Raw genomic sequence first — 18,915 nt, 5'->3', positions numbered from 1 at the left:
GTATGAGAAAAAATGAATTAAGGATACTCCCAAAGATTTTTACTGGAGCGATTGAAAACGTTGAAAGGTTTTCCCAGATGGTCAAGACTGCAGGGAGCAGGCAGGCATGGAGAGCGTCAGACGATGGTCTAATAGGAATGCATATCAGTTTAGCTCGTCAGATCTCAGGGACACTGCAGGACAGGTAAGGAAAGGCGGATACCTCTGACCCTGGTATGCAGATGGAAGCTTCCCTTGACACACCAGGTCCCAGCCACGGAAAAAGCAAGCCAGACCAATAGCTGTAAGTCAGGTGCCAGAAAGTGGGAACATTGCTCTCATAAATGTAGTTACCACATCTAGACCTAGGGTGGCCAACACCTCCTAATCAACACCTGCTTAAATTTACACTCACGATAAGTTATGGCAACTTTTCTTCCAGACATTCGGCTTTAGCACTGGCCAGACAGGAAATGGAGATGTGGAGTGGTCACCAGTGTTTGTCTTTGAAATTGCTGATAGCGCCATCGCCATGATTGTGTGACTTTTCTTCAGGGATCTGGTGGCTTTCATTGTGCGTTATCTTCCTGCAGGGTGGCGTGGGGTGGGCTGGGCCCCTCCAGAGACTTCTGCTTGGTCTTAATTACCATTATGTCCCTGTCTACACTGAGTTCTTTCTGAGTCACTCACTGCTGCGGTGTTCCAGGATGAGAAATTGACTACAGGGTGGGGCCTCCACAGGTCCATTTTTAGACAGTCCAAGTCCAATAATAGACTTCCTATTAGTTTATTAATTAATTCCTTACTTTTATTGATAGACTCAGTGACATTTGGAACTGAAATGTCTAGAGTTAGCATCTCCTGACCTCCAGAAGGCGCAAGCATTTGTTTTTGGAATCTTTTGGGGGGAAATTCACAGATGCGTGTGTCACATGGTGGGGTCCTCTCCTTGGGATCATGGCAAGCAAAGTTTTAGGCTGTGGACTCTTTTGGTCCTGAGATCTTGGCAAGAAAACATGAACCTCAAACATATAGCTATTTAGTTTTATGCTCAACAGACCCATAAGTTTCTTGCTTATCTAAGACAAACAATACCTTAGCAGGCTGTCCATCTGTCTTATCACTGAGAAACTGTGGCCATTTAGTTATTGCCACAGGTCCTCTCAGAGTAAAATTCTCTTATTACCTTTCTGTTCCTGTGGTTAATTGTTGTAACTGTGTCTTTGGCTTCTGCGATGGCAAGGCGGTTTTAGCTGGGGTTTACCATTCTACAATCCTATTAGTGACCATTGAACGAGATCAGTTCCTTCCTGGTCCTCCACTCACTCACGTCCGTGTCAGCATATATAGTGTTTATCTGTGTGCCATCACCTCTGCATTTTCTGTCTTCTCTCCAGGAGTCAGAGCTTGATTAAGGATGCCGCATTTTACAGATCAATTCTCAGTCTCCCAAGGCTTAGAGCTCACTCTTCTATGGCAGTAGTTCTTAGAGTGTTGTCTTTGAATCCGTGGGTTTTATGTGGAATCTGGCGAGAATGTAAAAACCCTAGGTCTCCACCCTCTGCTTGCCAAATTAGAGATTGTGAAGGCCCCAAATCTGCATTTCAACAAGCCTCCTAAGCAGTTCTGATGCATGGTAACTTCTAAGATCATTTGCTAGGCATTGCGAGGGTAGAGTAACCAAGGGTTACAACTAGGACCAGCAACCACTAATCTCAGGGCACATCGTAGAGGATGGATTTGAGAGGGTGAAGAACTGGCAATTGTGGCTCTCCAAGAGTATCCAGATCTCACAGCTGAGAGATCTGGGGGGAATACACAGATTGTGTAATTGAATGTAGGTATAAGGCTATCGTGTAGGGGGAGATGGCATCTCACAGATGAATGATATGACTTCTCTTAGTCAGTTTCTCCTGTTAGGGAAGATAAGTGGATTTGGGGGAAAATCACCTTTTTCCATGTCTGATTGTGTCCTCTCCATAGTAGCTTCATTACCCGAGTGTACTTAAGAGGTTTGGACCCTTAGTAGGTACTGCTGCTTTCCTGTTCTTTCCAAGTGCTTCACTCAGCCCTCATCAGAGAAGCTTCCGCCTGCATGGAAACTAACATGGAGACCCAAACAGGACTGTGTGCAGAGAGTGAGAGACTATGGAGCATTTAGTCCTAACGTGGATGAATTTACCAAACCCTTACTCCCTCAAGACTCAGAGATCTCTGTGGGAGAGGAGGCAGAAAAATCGTAAGAATCAGAGGGAATGGATGACTACAGGGAAATACTTCAGACACAGCAGGACTAAACAGGACTAATGCACATATGAACACATATGGAGACGACGATAGCACATGCAAGACCGGCATGGGTTCAGGGAAGATGGGGTCCCAGCGCAGAGAACAGGAAGTGGACACAAAGCCCCACCCTTAACCAGGAAGTTGTTTGCAATTGATAACTTCTGGAAAAGGGAAAAATTAGTTTTCTCCAGTGGAGTGTCACTGGGTATAACAACTACATCACAGGGCGGGCCCCATGCCCAGGAGTAGTTGGGCAAGACAGAAAGAACTCGGTGATATTTCTGTGGACTTTTTACTTCGGTTTGCTTTGTGTTGGCACTTTTTATCTTACAGAAGTTTTGTTTTAATTCTTGTTTTGTTTTTGTTTCTCTTTGTTGGAAGAGAGACAGAGAGACAAAGAGAATAAACATATTGTGTGGTTAGGATCAATTTATTTTCTACAATAAGTTTTGGAAGATAAACAGAGAGTAATTATTAAAACCTGGGAGAAAATAGTTGGGGTAGGAAAGGTTTCTTTGAAGTCCTGTTCTTTTTTGGGCAAGTATTATTATATCCAGCTAGAGGTAACCCACCTTGTAAGGCCCTGGAGCATAGAAAGCTTGATTTCAGATGCTTGTGTCTCTCTCTTGAGGTTTCTGATAAAGCAGAGAACAAGGGGTCTTGTGGATGTAGTTTGTAGAAGTTAGTTTCCCAGGCTAGGGAACAAGGTGAGGAAGGAGTGGAACACAGAAGCACAAACAAAACACCTGGCACAGAAAGCCTTTCTCAGGTGGTACTAGATTAGCGATATGAAGCCAAGGGGATATGGCTGAAGAACAGAGAGAGGAAGAGACAGTGGTATCTCAGCGGCCTGGGCGGAAGTGTCTCATGTCCCATCTTGAAGACAGATTGCTCAGTCTGATTTCTTCCTTCCTTCCTTCCTTCCTTCCTTCCTTCCTTCCTTCCTTCCTTCCTTCCTTCCTTCCTCCCTCCCTCCCTCCCTCCCTCCCTCCCTCCCTCCCTCTTTCTTCCTTTCTTCCTTTCAGATTTCTGCCTCCTCCCCACCACTGATTCTAACAGAACCCAGGACCACCAGCAGAGGGGTAGCATCTACTGTAATTGGTTGGGTTAATTAATTGCTAGTTAAGAACATTCCCTACAGTCTTGCCTATAGCCAGGTCTCTCTCTTGGAGGCACTTTCTCAACTGAGGCTTCCTACTCTAAGATGAGTTAACTTGTGTCAAATGACACAGTGCTATGCAGCCCACTGCCCTCGTGTCATAACAGATGAGAATGGCTTGCACGAGAATGTGGCGCGGAGATTATAAGAAGGGAATAAAAGAATGGGAGCCTTTTCTTACCTTTATTCCCCTATTTTGGCACCATGACTTTCTTACACTATAAATTCAGTAAATAAAACACAATGGAGCTAAAACTTTTTTTCCAAACTAGCAGTAGACTGTGTTTATCCTGTCTCTGTTAGCTACCGTACGGTCACAATACAACCAACGCTACTGAATGCTTTTTCCAAACTTGCAGTAGACTGTCTTTATTCTGTCTCTGCTGGCTACCATATGGCTGCAATACAGTCCATGCTTCTGAATGAAAGCCCTGTTTTCAGTGGAGAAGTTGAGGAGGAATGTAGCTGCATCATTTGATAGGATCTAGATGATCAAGTTAAACTTCAGCCTTTGGAAGAAGCATTTCCTTTATCCCTTCCAGCTCACCTCCTAAATTCTCCACTGTGGTCATCCTGGGAGAAGATGAGGTTGTGAGTCAGATCAGAAAGGGGAACTGCTGTCCCCATCCCAGCAGTCTAGAGAGGCTGCCACATCAAAAATGTATTTCCATTTTTACAGAGATTCTTCATATTGTGCTGCAGTCTTACTGATTGAAAAAGTGAAGTTTGATTACATAAATTAGCAAGTTTTGATACTAGAAAAATAATTTCTTGTGTGTGGTTGAGTTGAATCATAGATTGAAAGATAATTGTGTTTCTGTAATTAAAAATTAATCATTCTCTTTGACACTAGATCGACATCTCACGGAATACTTCCTGAGCAGAAAAAGTTTTCCCTTAAAGTTCCATTATACGAACGTCAAATAAGGTGTCCCAGTGTACCCGTGGTTTTAAATTTTGATCAATTTGTTCAAAGTAAAGGAGGAATACCAGAAAATACTGATCCTCGGACATGGGCTATCGAGATCTTCGCTAAAGACAAACCTCAGAAAACACCTGCACCAGTTCCGTCTTTTCAGAAAGAAGATCCCGAGCCAGTGATAGAACTCCCCAAGTTGGAATTATCTGATCATATCAAGTGTGACCTTCCTTCAGATGTCATTAAATATTATGAATTGGAAGTGGAGCGGTTGACTCAAGAGATAAAAAATGAGGAAAGAATTCCCGTGTTTGCCTATTGTCGGCGTGGAGCTATTTACAGAAAACTGGGAAAGTTGCAAAGTGCCATGAATGACCTACAAGAAGTAAGTTTGAAAGAATAAAAACAACACAGCTCACCATTTCCATTCCCTTTCTTTATACAGTCATTTCTGTTGAGGTGTTGAATGACAAATGATTTTAGTACAATTTATGGGATTGTGAAATACAAATATTGGCGTTTTCAAATGTTCATTAAAAGCACCAGACTTCTGGTTTTTGAATTGGGAGGCTTTATCTTATGTTGTATGCATGTAAAGCCACTGGTATTAATGATGCTTGAGAAACTCACTTAATAGTGTCATTTTTTTTCCTTTGGAAAATCAATGGATCTGACTTTGTTTATACATGTGTTTTTCAGGCCATATTTTTGGAGCCATTGTTTCTCAATGCCTATTGGCACCGACATTTCATTTATCTTTTCCAAGACAAAATCAATGATGCTTTGGATGACTTGAATTTTATACACAGATATAAAAAAAACCATGCAGGTGGGTTATATATGGAGACAGCTACAGTATCTGTCTCTTTCCCTTGGCTTTTGTCATGATTATAAATACAAACAAACTGATAGGTAGAAGTTCTGTAAATTGGTATGATGGCTTCAGCGTTAGAGTTCATATAACCCTTGCATTGTTTTCAAATGACTCATTATGCCTGAGTTTATTCCCTGGAGATCCGTTTCAGCACAATCCCTTTCACGGGTCTCATATGGACAATATGAACTCAAAATTGGGAGGTGATTTGTAAGTCTTTTCTTGACCACACGTTTCAGAATGAGAACGTAATACTGTGAAGGCCTCGTAGTGGGTGAAATCCATACCTCGCTCATATGCACTGTTTTCTAACGGCCCGAACTTCTAGACACAGACTTTTCTAGAAATGTGGAATTGTCATGTGCATCTTTGAATCCCCAGCACTTCCAGAACCACACGACAAAACACAAGATGGCTGCATGTCTTCTGATCTGTGTTGGCATATGTGCTAAAAGTCATTCACCCTAGCTTATTACTGCAGTTGCTAAGACTGAAACATTTTACACAGTTACACAGGTGAGTGGTAATGTTGCCACGTCAGAGCAAGACTACTTGAAACTGCAAATGAGTATTTAGACTTTGAGAATAAATCAGGCGTGGAAAAATGAAACAGTGTATACTATAGTGAACATCATTCTAGGAATGCATTTTGAAGCGGGATTGCTGCTTTGAATTCTCACAGCTAAGGAAAAGATTGTAAAGCCGAGTTTTTACCTTTCATCTTTAGAGGCATACTTGTCAAAGGCAGAGATTTTCAGAGAGAAGAAGGAAATCACACTGGCAATTCTGAATTACAGTCAGGCAATCAAGTGCAGACCCAAAGATTCTGATCTCTATTTCAAGAGGGGGGAGATGTATGAGAAGACAAACAGAATGCTGGCCATTGATGACTATTCAAAAGTAAGCTTCATGACACCCCCTGCTCCCATTGATAGATTTTTTTGTATTGCAATCCTTTTTTTATAATATTTGTTTTAAGAGTGGTTGGCCTGTGGTATGCATGTGCACCAGATGCATATCTGGTACCTGAGGTGCCATCAGGTGCGTGGAACTGGGATTACAGATAGGTGTGATACTGGAAACCATGATACTGGGAACCAAACCCCCATTCTTCTACAAAGCATCAAACTGCCCACAACCACTGAGCCATCTCTCCAGCTCCCTAGCAAACATTTTTAACAGTTATCATGTGTTTTATATAGCCAAACTAATTACAAGTTAGGAACTAGAATTTCCATTGTTGGTATGTTGTTATCACCAATTTTGCAATTTAAAAACATTGGTGAATAAATGGAAAACAAAAGGTAGATATGAAACATTGAGGCAACCCCAAAGAAGTCTCAGCTTTTCTGGTTCTCTATTCTTGGAGTAAGAAATGTGGTTTTAGAGACCTTTGAGAATTGCCTTTTCTCTTTAGATAATGGAAAAATTTCCTCTTTCCTTCTGTTAGCTCTTGAACAGCTGATGATCTCTTCATGGTACCTACTAGTTCTTGAAGAGACTGCATCATGGATTCATTCACTCTTCTTTCTTTCATTTGTTGACCCAGGCACTGCATATATAATATAGTAGAAAAATGATGAATGATATAGACATGTTTCTGGATCATGCAGATATCAAAGAAAAGCTACTTGAGGAAAGATAGAAACACATACATGAGATATAAAATGATGATGGTGCCAGGAAGGAAAGAAGGTTGTATGGAGGTATCTGCATTTGTTTGTAGGTATTGGGATACCCAGCAAGGAAGTGAGCTTTTGATTGAATCACACCCTGAGGGTGCCATCAAGGCAACATGACTCCCCTGGCTGCAGAAAGACTTGATGATCTACTGACTTCTAACTATAAATCTTAGTCCTTCCTGAGCATAATGGATGAATTAAAAGAAATTGCATAAATAATTCATTTGTGCATGTTCCCAACTGCCATGTTACTTCTTGATTTAGCTTGACATTCTTCTATTTATGGAAAGTATTGTTGGCTTGTAACTTCTGATCTAGAAGTAACTAAAAATCTCTTTTGAAAATGCAGGTAGCATTACACACACTGAATAGGTTTAATTTAGGAATTTATATGCATACATATATGCATATAACAATGAAAAAGATCATGATTTGAAAGAGCAAGGAGGAATATAAGGGAGAGTTTAAAGGAAAAGAAAGGAAGGGAGAAATGATATATTATAACCTCCAAATTAAAAAAAAAACATTTAGAAATTAGTAATAATGACTCATCTCACTTCCTGCATCTGACACCAGGAGTTTAACAACAGATTACTGTAACAACCGGAAAAAAAAAAACAGTTCCCAATCTCCTTAGCATGTTTCTTACTGCTTTGAACATCCCTGGAAACGTCCTTTGTGCGCAGTTCGGGAGACTCTACCCTCTGCCGCTTTGTATGTCAGTGTGTAGTTACGAGCCACATCATTTGTCTTCTCACGTTAGTGACTAGGTCAAGCTACAGCCTATGTGACTTTCATCCACTGTCAGGACAGAATAGTATGAGACAGCGCAACCTCACTCTTTAATGCTTTTATTTTGGGGATTATAATATAATTACACCGTTTCTCCTGCCCTTTTTCTTTCAAACCCTCTGCATATCCCTACTTGCTCTTTTTAAAATCCATGATCTCTTTTTTCTTTAATTGCTATCACATGCATGCACACACACATATACACACACACACTCCAAATTGTAACTTGTTGAATCTGTATAAAGCTACTCGTATGTATTTTGTGAGGGCTAACCATTTGATACTGGATAAGCAGTTGGTCCGTTCTTCCCTAGAAATGATTATTCATCCCAGCCTCATCATTCCTTAGTTGCCTGTAGCTCTGTGTAGAGATGAGGCCTTGTGCTCTTTCCCTCATCTACCGTGTCGTGTCTGTTAATGTCCTCAATCAGCCCATGCTTAGGAGGTCACATGGGTGAGGCTTAATGGGGTAGCATCTGAGATCGCTAGGAGACACGGGAATTTTTATCAGTGAAAGTTTCAGTGGTCAAAAGCTTTGTTTTTATATTTATCATTTATCTTTCCTCGTAAATGATGTTCCTTCTCAAAAATTTGATGGTGGAACATGTCTTAATATAATCCTTTTTTTTTTTGGTTTTTCGAGACAGGGTTTCTCTGTGGCTTTGGAGCCTGTCCTGGAACTAGCTCTGTAGACCAGGCTGGTCTCGAACTCACAGAGATCCGCCTGCCTCTGCCTCCCGAGTGCTGGAATTAAAGGCGTGCGCCACCATTGCCCGGCAATATTTATTTATTTATTTATTATATTATGTGTATAGCATTCCTTCCATTTGTGCCTGCAAGCCAGAAGGGGGTGCCAGGTCTCATTCCAGATGGTTGTGAGCCACCATGTGGTTGCTGGGAATTGAACTCAGAACCTCTGGAAGAGCAGTCAGTGCTCTTAACCTCTGAGCCATCTCTCCAGCCCTTTTTAGTATCTTGAAGTGGGTTTCTCTTCTGTAAACTTAAGTTGACTGTACCTTGTCTTAATTGTTTCTCACTGTGTAGCATGTTTGCATCCCTGCACCACTCTAGTGTAACGTGTTTGCATCCTTCACCACTCTAGTGTAACGTGTTTGCATCCCTGCACCACTCTAGTGTAACGTGTTTGCATTCTCTCACCACTCTAGTGTAACGTGTTTGCATCCCTGCACCACTCTAGTGTAACGTGTTTGCATCCCTGCACCACTCTAGTGTAACGTGTTTGCATCCCTGCACCACTCTAGTGTAACGTGTTTGCATCCTCTCACCACTTTAGTGTAACGTGTTTGCATCCCTGCACCATGCTAGTGTAACGTGTTTGCATCCTTCACCACTCTAGTGTAACGTGTTTGCATCCTCTCACCACTCTAGTGTAACGTGTTTGCATCCTTCACCACTCTAGTGTAACGTGTTTGCATCCCTGCACCACTCTAGTGTAACGTGTTTGCATCCTCTCACCACTCTAGTGTAACGTGTTTGCATTCTCTCACCACTCTAGTGTAACGTGTTTGCATCCTTCACCACTCTAGTGTAACGTGTTTGCATCCTGCACCACTCTAGTGTAACGTGTTTGCATCCTTCACCACTCTAGTGTAACGTGTTTGCCCTGCACCACTCTAGTGTAACGTGTTTGCATCCCTGCACCACTCTAGTGTAACGTGTTTGCATTCTCTCACCACTCTAGTGTAACGTGTTTGCATCCTGCACCACTCTAGTGTAACGTGTTTGCATCCTCTCACCACTCTAGTGTAACGTGTTTGCATCCCTGCACCACTCTAGTGTAACGTGTTTGCATCCCTGCACCACTCTAGTGTAACGTGTTTGCATCCTCTCACCACTCTAGTGTAACGTGTTTGCATTCTCTCACCACTCTAGTGTAACGTGTTTGCATCCTCTCACCACTCTAGTGTAACGTGTTTGCATTCTCTCACCACTCTAGTGTAACGTGTTTGCATCCTCTCACCACTCTAGTGTAACGTGTTTGCATCCTGCACCACTCTAGTGTAACGTGTTTGCATCCTTCACCACTCTAGTGTAACGTGTTTGCATCCTCTCACCACTCTAGTGTAACGTGTTTGCATCCCTGCACCACTCTAGTGTAACGTGTTTGCATCCTTCACCACTCTAGTGTAACGTGTTTGCATCCCTGCACCACTCTAGTGTAACGTGTTTGCATCCTTCACCACTCTAGTGTAACGTGTTTGCATCCCTGCACCACTGTAGTGTAACGTGTTTGCATCCCTGCACCACTGTAGTGTAACGTGTTTGCATCCCTGCACCACTCTAGTGTAACGTGTTTGCATCCCTGCACCACTCTAGTGTAACGTGTTTGCATCCCTGCACCACTCTAGTGTAACGTGTTTGCATCCCTGCACCACTCTAGTGTAACGTGTTTGCATCCTTCACCACTCTAGTGTAACGTGTTTGCATCCCTGCACCACTCTAGTGTAACGTGTTTGCATCCCTGCACCACTCTAGTGTAACGTGTTTGCATTCTCTCACCACTCTAGTGTAACGTGTTTGCATCCCTGCACCACTCTAGTGTAACGTGTTTGCATCCCTGCACCACTCTAGTGTAACGTGTTTGCATCCTTCACCACTCTAGTGTAACGTGTTTGCATCCTTCACCACTCTAGTGTAACGTGTTTGCATCCCTGCACCATGCTAGTGTAACGTGTTTGCATCCCTGCACCACTCTAGTGTAACGTGTTTGCATCCCTGCACCACTCTAGTGTAACGTGTTTGCATCCCTGCACCACTCTAGTGTAACGTGTTTGCATCCCTGCACCACTCTAGTGTAACGTGTTTGCATCCCTGCACCACTCTAGTGTAACGTGTTTGCATTCTCTCACCACGCTAGTGTATTTACTATAATCCCAAGAGAACAGATGCCTTAATGAAGCGTGGAATGTATTACTTTGACAATGAAAACTGGATTGGAACCATACATGATTTTACAGCTCTGTTAAAACTTGAGCCCCGAAATTCTCATGCAAGGTAAGAGTTATTTTATATGTAAATTTCAAAATGACATATTAATTAAATATATTTGCAGGAAAAATAGCTCCATGTAATCTGACAGCCATTTTAAAACAATGAGTTAATTTTCAGCGTCAAGCCATTTCTTTGCGTTTCCAAGAAGTAACTTTCTAACTATGTAAAGCCTTCCTCATTGGCCACAATTCCCTTCTCTGCGTTTCCTTTTCATTCATCATCTCTGTATCCATGGAGTACATATATCTGGTCAAATATATTCTGTAATATCTTATTGTAATTTGTGTATTAAACCACTATTTCTTTTTGTTTTTTGTTTCATTTCATTTTATTTTTCTTTCTTTTTAATGAAAATAGATTTTTTTATATAGTATGATTACAATTCTTGATTACGATTTCCCCTCATCCTCCCCCATCTTCTTCTCCCAGTTTTTTCCCATCTCCTCTTCTATCCATATCTACTCCCGTCTGTCTCTTTAGAAAACAAACGGGCTTCTAAGAAATAACAATATAATATAATAAGATTTAAAAGCTCACACATAGGAATAAGACAAAACAAACAAACAGAAAGAAACAAGGCCAAGAAAACGCACAAGAAACATGTGTGTATAATATATTATATATATAATAGATGTTATATATACATAAACTTCTACTGTATTAGGTTTCAATACCACCCCTCAAGTAGCCCTTAATTTTAGCTTTCTCTCTACCCATATTCCCTCCCTCATCCCCCTCTTCCATTCCCCTCCTGGCTTGATCCTCCCATTCGAGTCCCTACCCCAACCATCCATAACTATGTATTCTATTTCCGTTTCCTAGGGAGAGTTACCTGTCCCACACCAGTTTCTTACTCTAAATCTTATCCTCATGCTTCTACAGATTGAAGCTTGCTTATTGTTGACCTAACAGCTAATATCAGTGAATAAAGTGGATACATGTATTTGTCTTTCTGAGCTGGGTTACCTCAGGATATTTTCTCTAGCTCTCTCCATTTATCTGCAGATTTCATGAGTAATATTCAATTGTGTAAATGTACCATATCTTCTTTATTCATCTGTTAAGGGTGTTCTAGGTTGTTTCCAATTGGTGGATATTACGAATAGGGGAGCAAAGAACCCCAAATTTTTATTGACCTATTCAATGTTTTTCTTATATAACTCTTGTCTCTATGTTATTTTAAATTTAGGTAGTTCCAATTTGTAAGTGTACTTGTTTGAAATACAGTTATGCCTTATTAAACTTTGTGTATCAATTTTCAAATGTAATTTCATTTTAATTTTCAATAATACTTGTAAACATGGCCATAAAGTGAAATGAGGTGTTCATTCATTTGTAATAATTAAGCCAAGCTAACATGCCTATCACATTACACCCATCTTTCCTTATGATGATTGCCAATTCTTTCAGTGATTTTGAAATATACAACGCGTGTTAACTATAATCACCATACTGTACAATAGATACGTGGGCCTCATTTCTCACTGATGCCTTGTACTTTGACCAGCATCTTTCTTTGTTTATCTGCTCCGCACTCCAGCAGCCAGGACTCCTAGTCCGCTTCTACCAGTTTGCCCCATTCAGGTTCCACACAGTCAAGTCATGTGGTATTTATCTTTTTCTGCTTGGTTTATTTCACTTAGCATAATGTCTCAAGGTTGATTCCTGCTGTTAGCCCCCCCTCCCATTTGTTGAAGGAGTGAAGAAAGGCTAAGTCGAATCTTTGCTGCTTGGTTGAATTTATCTATGGGTCTCAGCTATGTTTTTAGAGTTGCTGATTCAGTTCCTTCACTTGTCAGGGGTCTATAAGATCTATCTATTTCTTCTTAAGCCAATTTTGGTGGTTTGTGTATTTCTAGGAAGCTGTTCATTTTATCTAGGCTATTGTCATACTTTATTACTGGGTAACAGAATATCTAAAACTGAGCAATTTGCAATCATCAGTTTACAGTCCCACCAACAATGAGTAGAGTTCTTTTTACTCAGTATTCTTACCAGAAATTATTGAAGTTTCTATTCCTGATTTCCTGAGAGTAGCTATTCTGAGCAGGACTAAGATAGACTCTCTAAAGATTGTAGGAATATATATGTGTGTGTGTGTGTGTGTGTGTGCGCGCGCGCGCTTTTGTTTATATGTGTGTACATATTGTTACACACACAAAAAGCAACAATTAATGAAAAAAATCACAACTTTTTAAAGAGAGCAAGGAAGGGTGTATGAGGAGGTTTGAAGGGAGGAAAAGGAAGGGGGAAGGTGTAATTATATTATAATCACAAAAATAAATGATATAAATAAAATATTGACAATTTATTTTCTTGAGAATTGTTTAGTTCATTTTTAGTTAGGTCATTTGTTTTCTTTTAAGTTCTTTATATATTCTGTACAGAATTCCTGTATTAGCTGCATAGCCAGCAAAGATTTTCTCCTATTTGGCAGGTTGTCTCTTTAATCAATTAGCTATTTCCTTTGCCATACAGAATTTTAAAATTTTATTGGAAACTATTTGTTGGTTGCTGACCTTATTTCCTAAGTGTATGGATATCTAATAAATCTAATAAAGTCTTTTTCTATGCCTGTATCTTGTTTTATTTGCCTATTTTTTTCTAGCAATTTTATATTTTCAGGTTTCATGCAAATGTCTTCAGTCCATTTGGATGATATTTATGCAACATAAGAGATATGTATCTAAGTTAATTCTTGACATGGGTATCCACCTTTTCCAGGACTAGTTGTTGATATGATCATTTCTTTCTATTTTATAATCTGAATTTGATTTCAGGACTTTTCTACTTTATCAAGTGAAGGGAGTGTTCCCACATTCTCTTAGAAGCATGCCCATTGATATGCTGTTAATACTGAGGTAACAGACTATCTGAAACTGAGCAATTTACATCTGGTATGTTTTTGTCTTTAACAGTGAGAAGGAACTCAAGTTCTGCCCAGTAGATGTCTTTTGAAAGCCACAGGCATCTTGAAACCCTTGAAGAAAGAACATTTCCGTCTTTAAGATTGTCTCCTTCATGTCCTAACGAACCAAAATTTTATATTCATTCTTTGAGACAGGGTCTCTCTATGAAGCCCTAGCTGACATGGTTCCAGCCTTGTAGACCAGAGATCCTCCCACCACTACTCTTGGGGCATGCTACCCAGCAAATTCCCAAAGTTCTTACAGAATCCACATTTGAAGGCCCACACTCTCATAGCACACCTCCAGGCCACATTACAGCTCCAAGGACATAGCCGCTGGTGCTGTTTTCATTCCCTACCCAGTCAGTACTTCAACCACTTCTGAGCTCATCCCTGGGGCACTACACTACCCCGTTCCTAGCTCTGGCTATCACAAAAATAAGGATCATTAGTCTCAAAAGTGTTTCTCAGTGGCCCCCATTTGCTAACGGCATAAAGACAAACACTTCAAAATAACAGATGTCTCTCTGTGATAAGACAGGCCTGACTTATAATACCTTGACCTGACCTTCTTATTTTTCTCCATCTCAACTCATTTGTGCCAGTATTGATCCTTTAAAAAATAAAAAGAACACCCAAAATAGATCAATAATAAAGAATGGGTTTTTGAAGGGATTTTAAAAATGTTGTCTCCCCTGTAAAAGAAAAGAGATGAAGTTAATAACCACTCAGCTACCTTACAAACCTAATTAATTAGCAAATGATTGTGTAACAAAGTGTCCTCTATAAAACTTATGCTGTTTTGACAGCAACATCACGACTAAACTCTCGAAAAGCAAATATAAAAAGCAGAAATTAGGCGATAGGTTTAACAAAAAGAATATCTACTTTGCAGTACATATTAAAATCTTTTTCTTTTTCTAGGACAATCCGAGGGAGAGCATATTTTAAAAGGCGTTTATATAAACAAGCCACCCAAGACTTTTCTGTTGCCATCCACTTAGATCCTAACAATTGGTTAGCACTGTTCTACCGAGCCTGCTTGTTCAGGAAGACTAATCCGCTCAGAGCGCTGCAGGATTACAGCATGTCAGGTACTCGGCTGCGCATGTGTGAGCCCCTGATAGGCGGGTCAGCAGCTTGACTGCGGCGCGTGCGCGTGGGAGCAAGCATTTGATAGGAGCACCAGCAGCTCAGTGGGTTTATGGCCAATGCTGTGAATACTGACAGGCTTAAAATATCTATTTTGTATTGTGTATGCGTGTTGTTCACGTGTGTACAGAAGTGCCCATATGTGCAAGGTTCAGAGGACAACTTCAGGAGTTGACCACTATTTTATTTTACTGTTTTTCTCTCCCATTCTTTTGAATTTAATTTTATTATTTTTTTGTGATACGGCCCTACTGGCCTCAGTAAATAGGCCAGCAAATCTCGGGGTTCATTCTCTCCAGGCTCCCAGACACTGAGATTGCCGGCAGCACATGCTACCAGGTCAAGTTTGTCTCCACCGCCCCAATGGTGTCAGGGGATAGAATTTAGGCCCTTTTGCTTCAAGGCAAGCACTTTCCTAAGATATCATCCCAGCCCCTATTTGCCCCATAGATGGTGAGAGGAGCTGCATGCTTCATGTTTCCCAGGGCTCTGGGGAAAGAGGGCTGAAGGTGGCTGTTCCCTTCTCTTTTTTATCTTCGCCTTTCATTTCTGCTCCTAGCCGACTTCATCTTTGCTTCTCCTTCGCTTGCTGTGGCCTTTGCTCTCTCTTATTTCCCTTTCCTCAGTTCACTCCTCATTTCTCAGCATAGCACCAAAGCAAATGTGTTACATGTATGAATGGGACCCTGTCACCCAACACTTCAGATCTGAAGAGTCGTGCAGGGTATCTGGCTCCACCGACCTGGTCCACCCAGAGAATCCTTTCCTCTATTCTGTCTTTAAAGGAAGGACTGTTGAATTACCTCTATCAGCCTTCCACCTTGGAAGCTGTCATAACAATTCAAAGTCTCTATTATTGAATTATTGAGAGCAGACTGGCTTGATCTTAGCCTCAACCCTTTTCTATACATTACCCCAAGGATTTAAATAATCCACCATTAAAACAAGGCTCTATGCTGATAATGTTGACATTTATAGACCACTTCAATACTTTCTGACCACTGCTCTGGGTAATATATATGGAATACTTAAGTGAATACTCCAATAATGGTATGAAGAATTTATTATCATCATCCAAAGTTTACTGATAAAAACCAAGTCTAGAGTAGTTAAATCTCTCAAGCAATTTTTTTTTTCTGTGAGAATAGTTTTCTATCAGTAGCAAGGAGAGCCTTCCCTAGCTGGCCAATCATACTGTGAACTAAGAAGTGGGAATGCCTTCAGGTTATGAATTATTTGTTTCATTAGCAAATAATTGTTTCATTGCTAACAATGGCTAAAGCCTCTGAAATCTAGTATGGAGAATGGTGTATGTGTGTATGTGTTTGTGTATGTGTGCACACGTGTGCGTGTGCTCACATACCTGCAGACCTTCATTGTTACCTCTTAATCCAGAATGGACCTGAGAAGCTTAGAAGACGTGCACCGACTCTTATAAAAGCCCATATATTTCACTATCATGTTTTTGAAAGTAGAGAGGAAGTTGGTAAGCCAGAGACTTGTCAGGTGACCCCTAAGCTGGGTACTGGTGAGGGCCACTCATCTGCAATGGAGGTTGTTTTGGTCTTCTTGTTTCTATTGTTTGGGATATAAAGCCAAGCTACCCATTTCAATTATGATAAATAGTTAACTTTCCCACTACCATGTTCTTGCCTTCTTTAATAACCTGCTTTGTTGACAAAGGTTTCTGACCCGCCTGGTCCTAAAAACCACACAGAAGTCTACATTAATTATAAACTAGCTGTCCTGGCAGCTCAGACTTCTTATTAACTCTTACATCTTAAATTAGCCCATAATTCTTGTCTATGTTAGCCACGTGATTTGGTACCTTTTATCAGGGAGGCATTCTCATCTTGCTTCCTCTGTGACAACTACGGACTGACTCTTTTCTCTTCCCAGAATTCTCCTGTTCTCATTGTCCTGCCTCTGCTTCCTGCCTGGTCATCCCACCTATACTTCCTGCCTGGCTACTGATCAATCAGTGTTTTATTAAAACAATACAAGACCATTGTCCCACAGCGCCACTGTAGATGAGTAGGGCTGGCGTCTGCCTTACGCCTTGTTCTGAACCAGAACACTCACACCTGTTCCTTGGTCTTTAATGTCTTTGTGGAAATAAGGAGCTACTGTGAGCAAGGGCACCCTTCCATCAGCTGTTACATCCTAGACCAGCCTTCACTACTGACTTCCATCTTAGTCGTCATCAGTGTATTGTGCCCCTCTGGACCTTAATCTCTTCACTTTTAAAGTGTGCAGAGTGTCTCAGTTTTCCCCCAGCTCTGATGAATCTGTGAGCCATAATAGCCACAGTATTACCAGTTAGTGTTTGTTTTGGGTTCCTTGAGATAGGGTTTCTCTATATAGCCCTGGCTGTCCTGGAACTCACTCTGTAGACCTGGCTGGCCTTGAACTCTGCCTGTTTTTGCCTCCCAGGTGCTGGGATTAAGGGCATGCACCACCACCACTGGGCAGGTAGCAATTTTTAAAAATACATATTATTTTTACCCACCAAATGGGCACACTCATCATAGATACATTGTTTTTGGAATAAGGGAATAATGCTAAATAAGTGAAAGCAATATGGAGGGTTTGTTCTGAAATATAACTCTATGATTATTTAGAAATCAAAGTATGTACTTTGTATCTTCAGCTCTCATAAATGATGGCTATGATAATTTTAACTGCTTTCTACATCGGGGCATAATCTATACACAACTAAAACTTTGGATGTTGGCAATTTGTGATTTTGAAACTGTTATTTCTCTGGAAAGGTAAGTCTTTCTTTACATATTTATTCACTATTAAATAAAATCAGGAAAAAATAAAAGGAAGCTTCCCCCCTCACTATTGGTAACATTGTAGAAAATGAGACTGTAATTATAAAGTCACACTAAAGTTAGAAAAACACTAAAATAAGTTTACTGGTCAAATAAGACTTGTTCATTTCAGTCACTTTGTAAAATTTAGAAGTTGAAAAGACTTACATCCTTGAATATTAATTTAAAACACTACGAGTGGGGCCTTGAGGACAGTTAGGCTCCAGTTCTTTTGAAGTTAAATCACTGGACAACTGTCATCAAGTTTTAAAATAAGACCAAATTTTGTTTCTTTCATTGTTTATGCACAATATCCAGTGTAATGTAAGCAAAGACCCTATTGTTTGGAATGTTTGACTTCAGTGTGTTTAGTAAAGCAGAAGAAAATCTAATACCATTTAGAAAACAGGACATGGAACAGACACAGATTGATGTAGTAATATGAGCGGCAGGGCTGCGTCCCCAGCACCCTGGCCGCCTGCTAGCTTATGCCCGAAATAACAACACACAAACTGTATTCATTTAAACACTGCTTGGCCCATTCTGCTTGGCCCATTAGCTCTAGCCCTTACTGGCTAATTCTGATATCCTGATCAACCCATCTCTAATAAACTGTGTAGCTCCGGTCTTACCGGGAAAGATTCTAACCTACATCCATCCTGGGTCGGAGCTTCATCGCGTGTGCCTCAGAGAGCAGAGCTATCACATCTACCCAGGAGAGGGGAGCATGGCGTCTCTCTCTGAGGCGTCTTACCTCACTTCCGCTTCCTCCCAGCATTCTGTTCTGTTTACTCCACTCACCTATGTTCTAAGCTATGAGCCCAAGCAGTTTGTTTATTAACCAATGAAATCAACAGATTGATATATGACACTCCCACATCAAATTGAAAGTTAGGTAAGCCAAAAATCCAGCTTTAAAGCATAAATTTTAATTGTGTAATTCTCTTTCTCTCCAATGAATCACTCATTAAAATGGAAGTTGTTATAGGCAACTAAGGAATGCCGAGAGTTGGAGAAAATGCCATCTAATTATCCAATACCAAGTAGTCAGCGTTGAACATATACATACACGTAACATTATACAGGCTGAGCAAGTTAGTTTTAGGAATATATAAGATATGTATTCATGTATGAGATAATATACATGTATATCAATAATTAATGAAGACAGAGGCTATGACTTTGAAATAGAGAAAGGAGGGGTATATGGGAGTGTTTGGAGGAAAGAAATGAGAAATTATGTGATCATATTTAACTTCAAAAATGAAAGAAAAAAATGGAAGTTTTCAGAGTGAGTTTTAAAAAGTATGCTATTTCTGTGATGCCTAACAGA

General features: G+C 40.6%; 1 protein-coding gene across 1 annotated transcript in view; it reads left to right on the top strand.

Moving 5' to 3' along the window:
- Nucleotides 1–18,915, top strand: part of Ttc6 (tetratricopeptide repeat domain 6) — a 140,635-nt gene that overhangs the window by 86,711 nt on the left and 35,009 nt on the right. The window contains exons 11-16 of the mRNA XM_075947685.1: nucleotides 4,281–4,731; nucleotides 5,046–5,175; nucleotides 5,948–6,120; nucleotides 10,573–10,709; nucleotides 14,539–14,708; nucleotides 17,417–17,537. Coding sequence (XP_075803800.1) covers nucleotides 4,281–4,731; nucleotides 5,046–5,175; nucleotides 5,948–6,120; nucleotides 10,573–10,709; nucleotides 14,539–14,708; nucleotides 17,417–17,537 — 1,182 coding nt within the window. The remainder of the gene's footprint in view (nucleotides 1–4,280; nucleotides 4,732–5,045; nucleotides 5,176–5,947; nucleotides 6,121–10,572; nucleotides 10,710–14,538; nucleotides 14,709–17,416; nucleotides 17,538–18,915) is intronic.

Source organism: Microtus pennsylvanicus, chromosome 14 (genome assembly GCF_037038515.1).
Source record: "Microtus pennsylvanicus isolate mMicPen1 chromosome 14, mMicPen1.hap1, whole genome shotgun sequence".
In the NCBI taxonomy this organism is placed as follows: domain Eukaryota; kingdom Metazoa; phylum Chordata; class Mammalia; order Rodentia; family Cricetidae; genus Microtus; species Microtus pennsylvanicus.
Note: the sequence above shows the minus strand (reverse complement) of the source record. Positions and strands in the feature narration are given on the sequence as shown.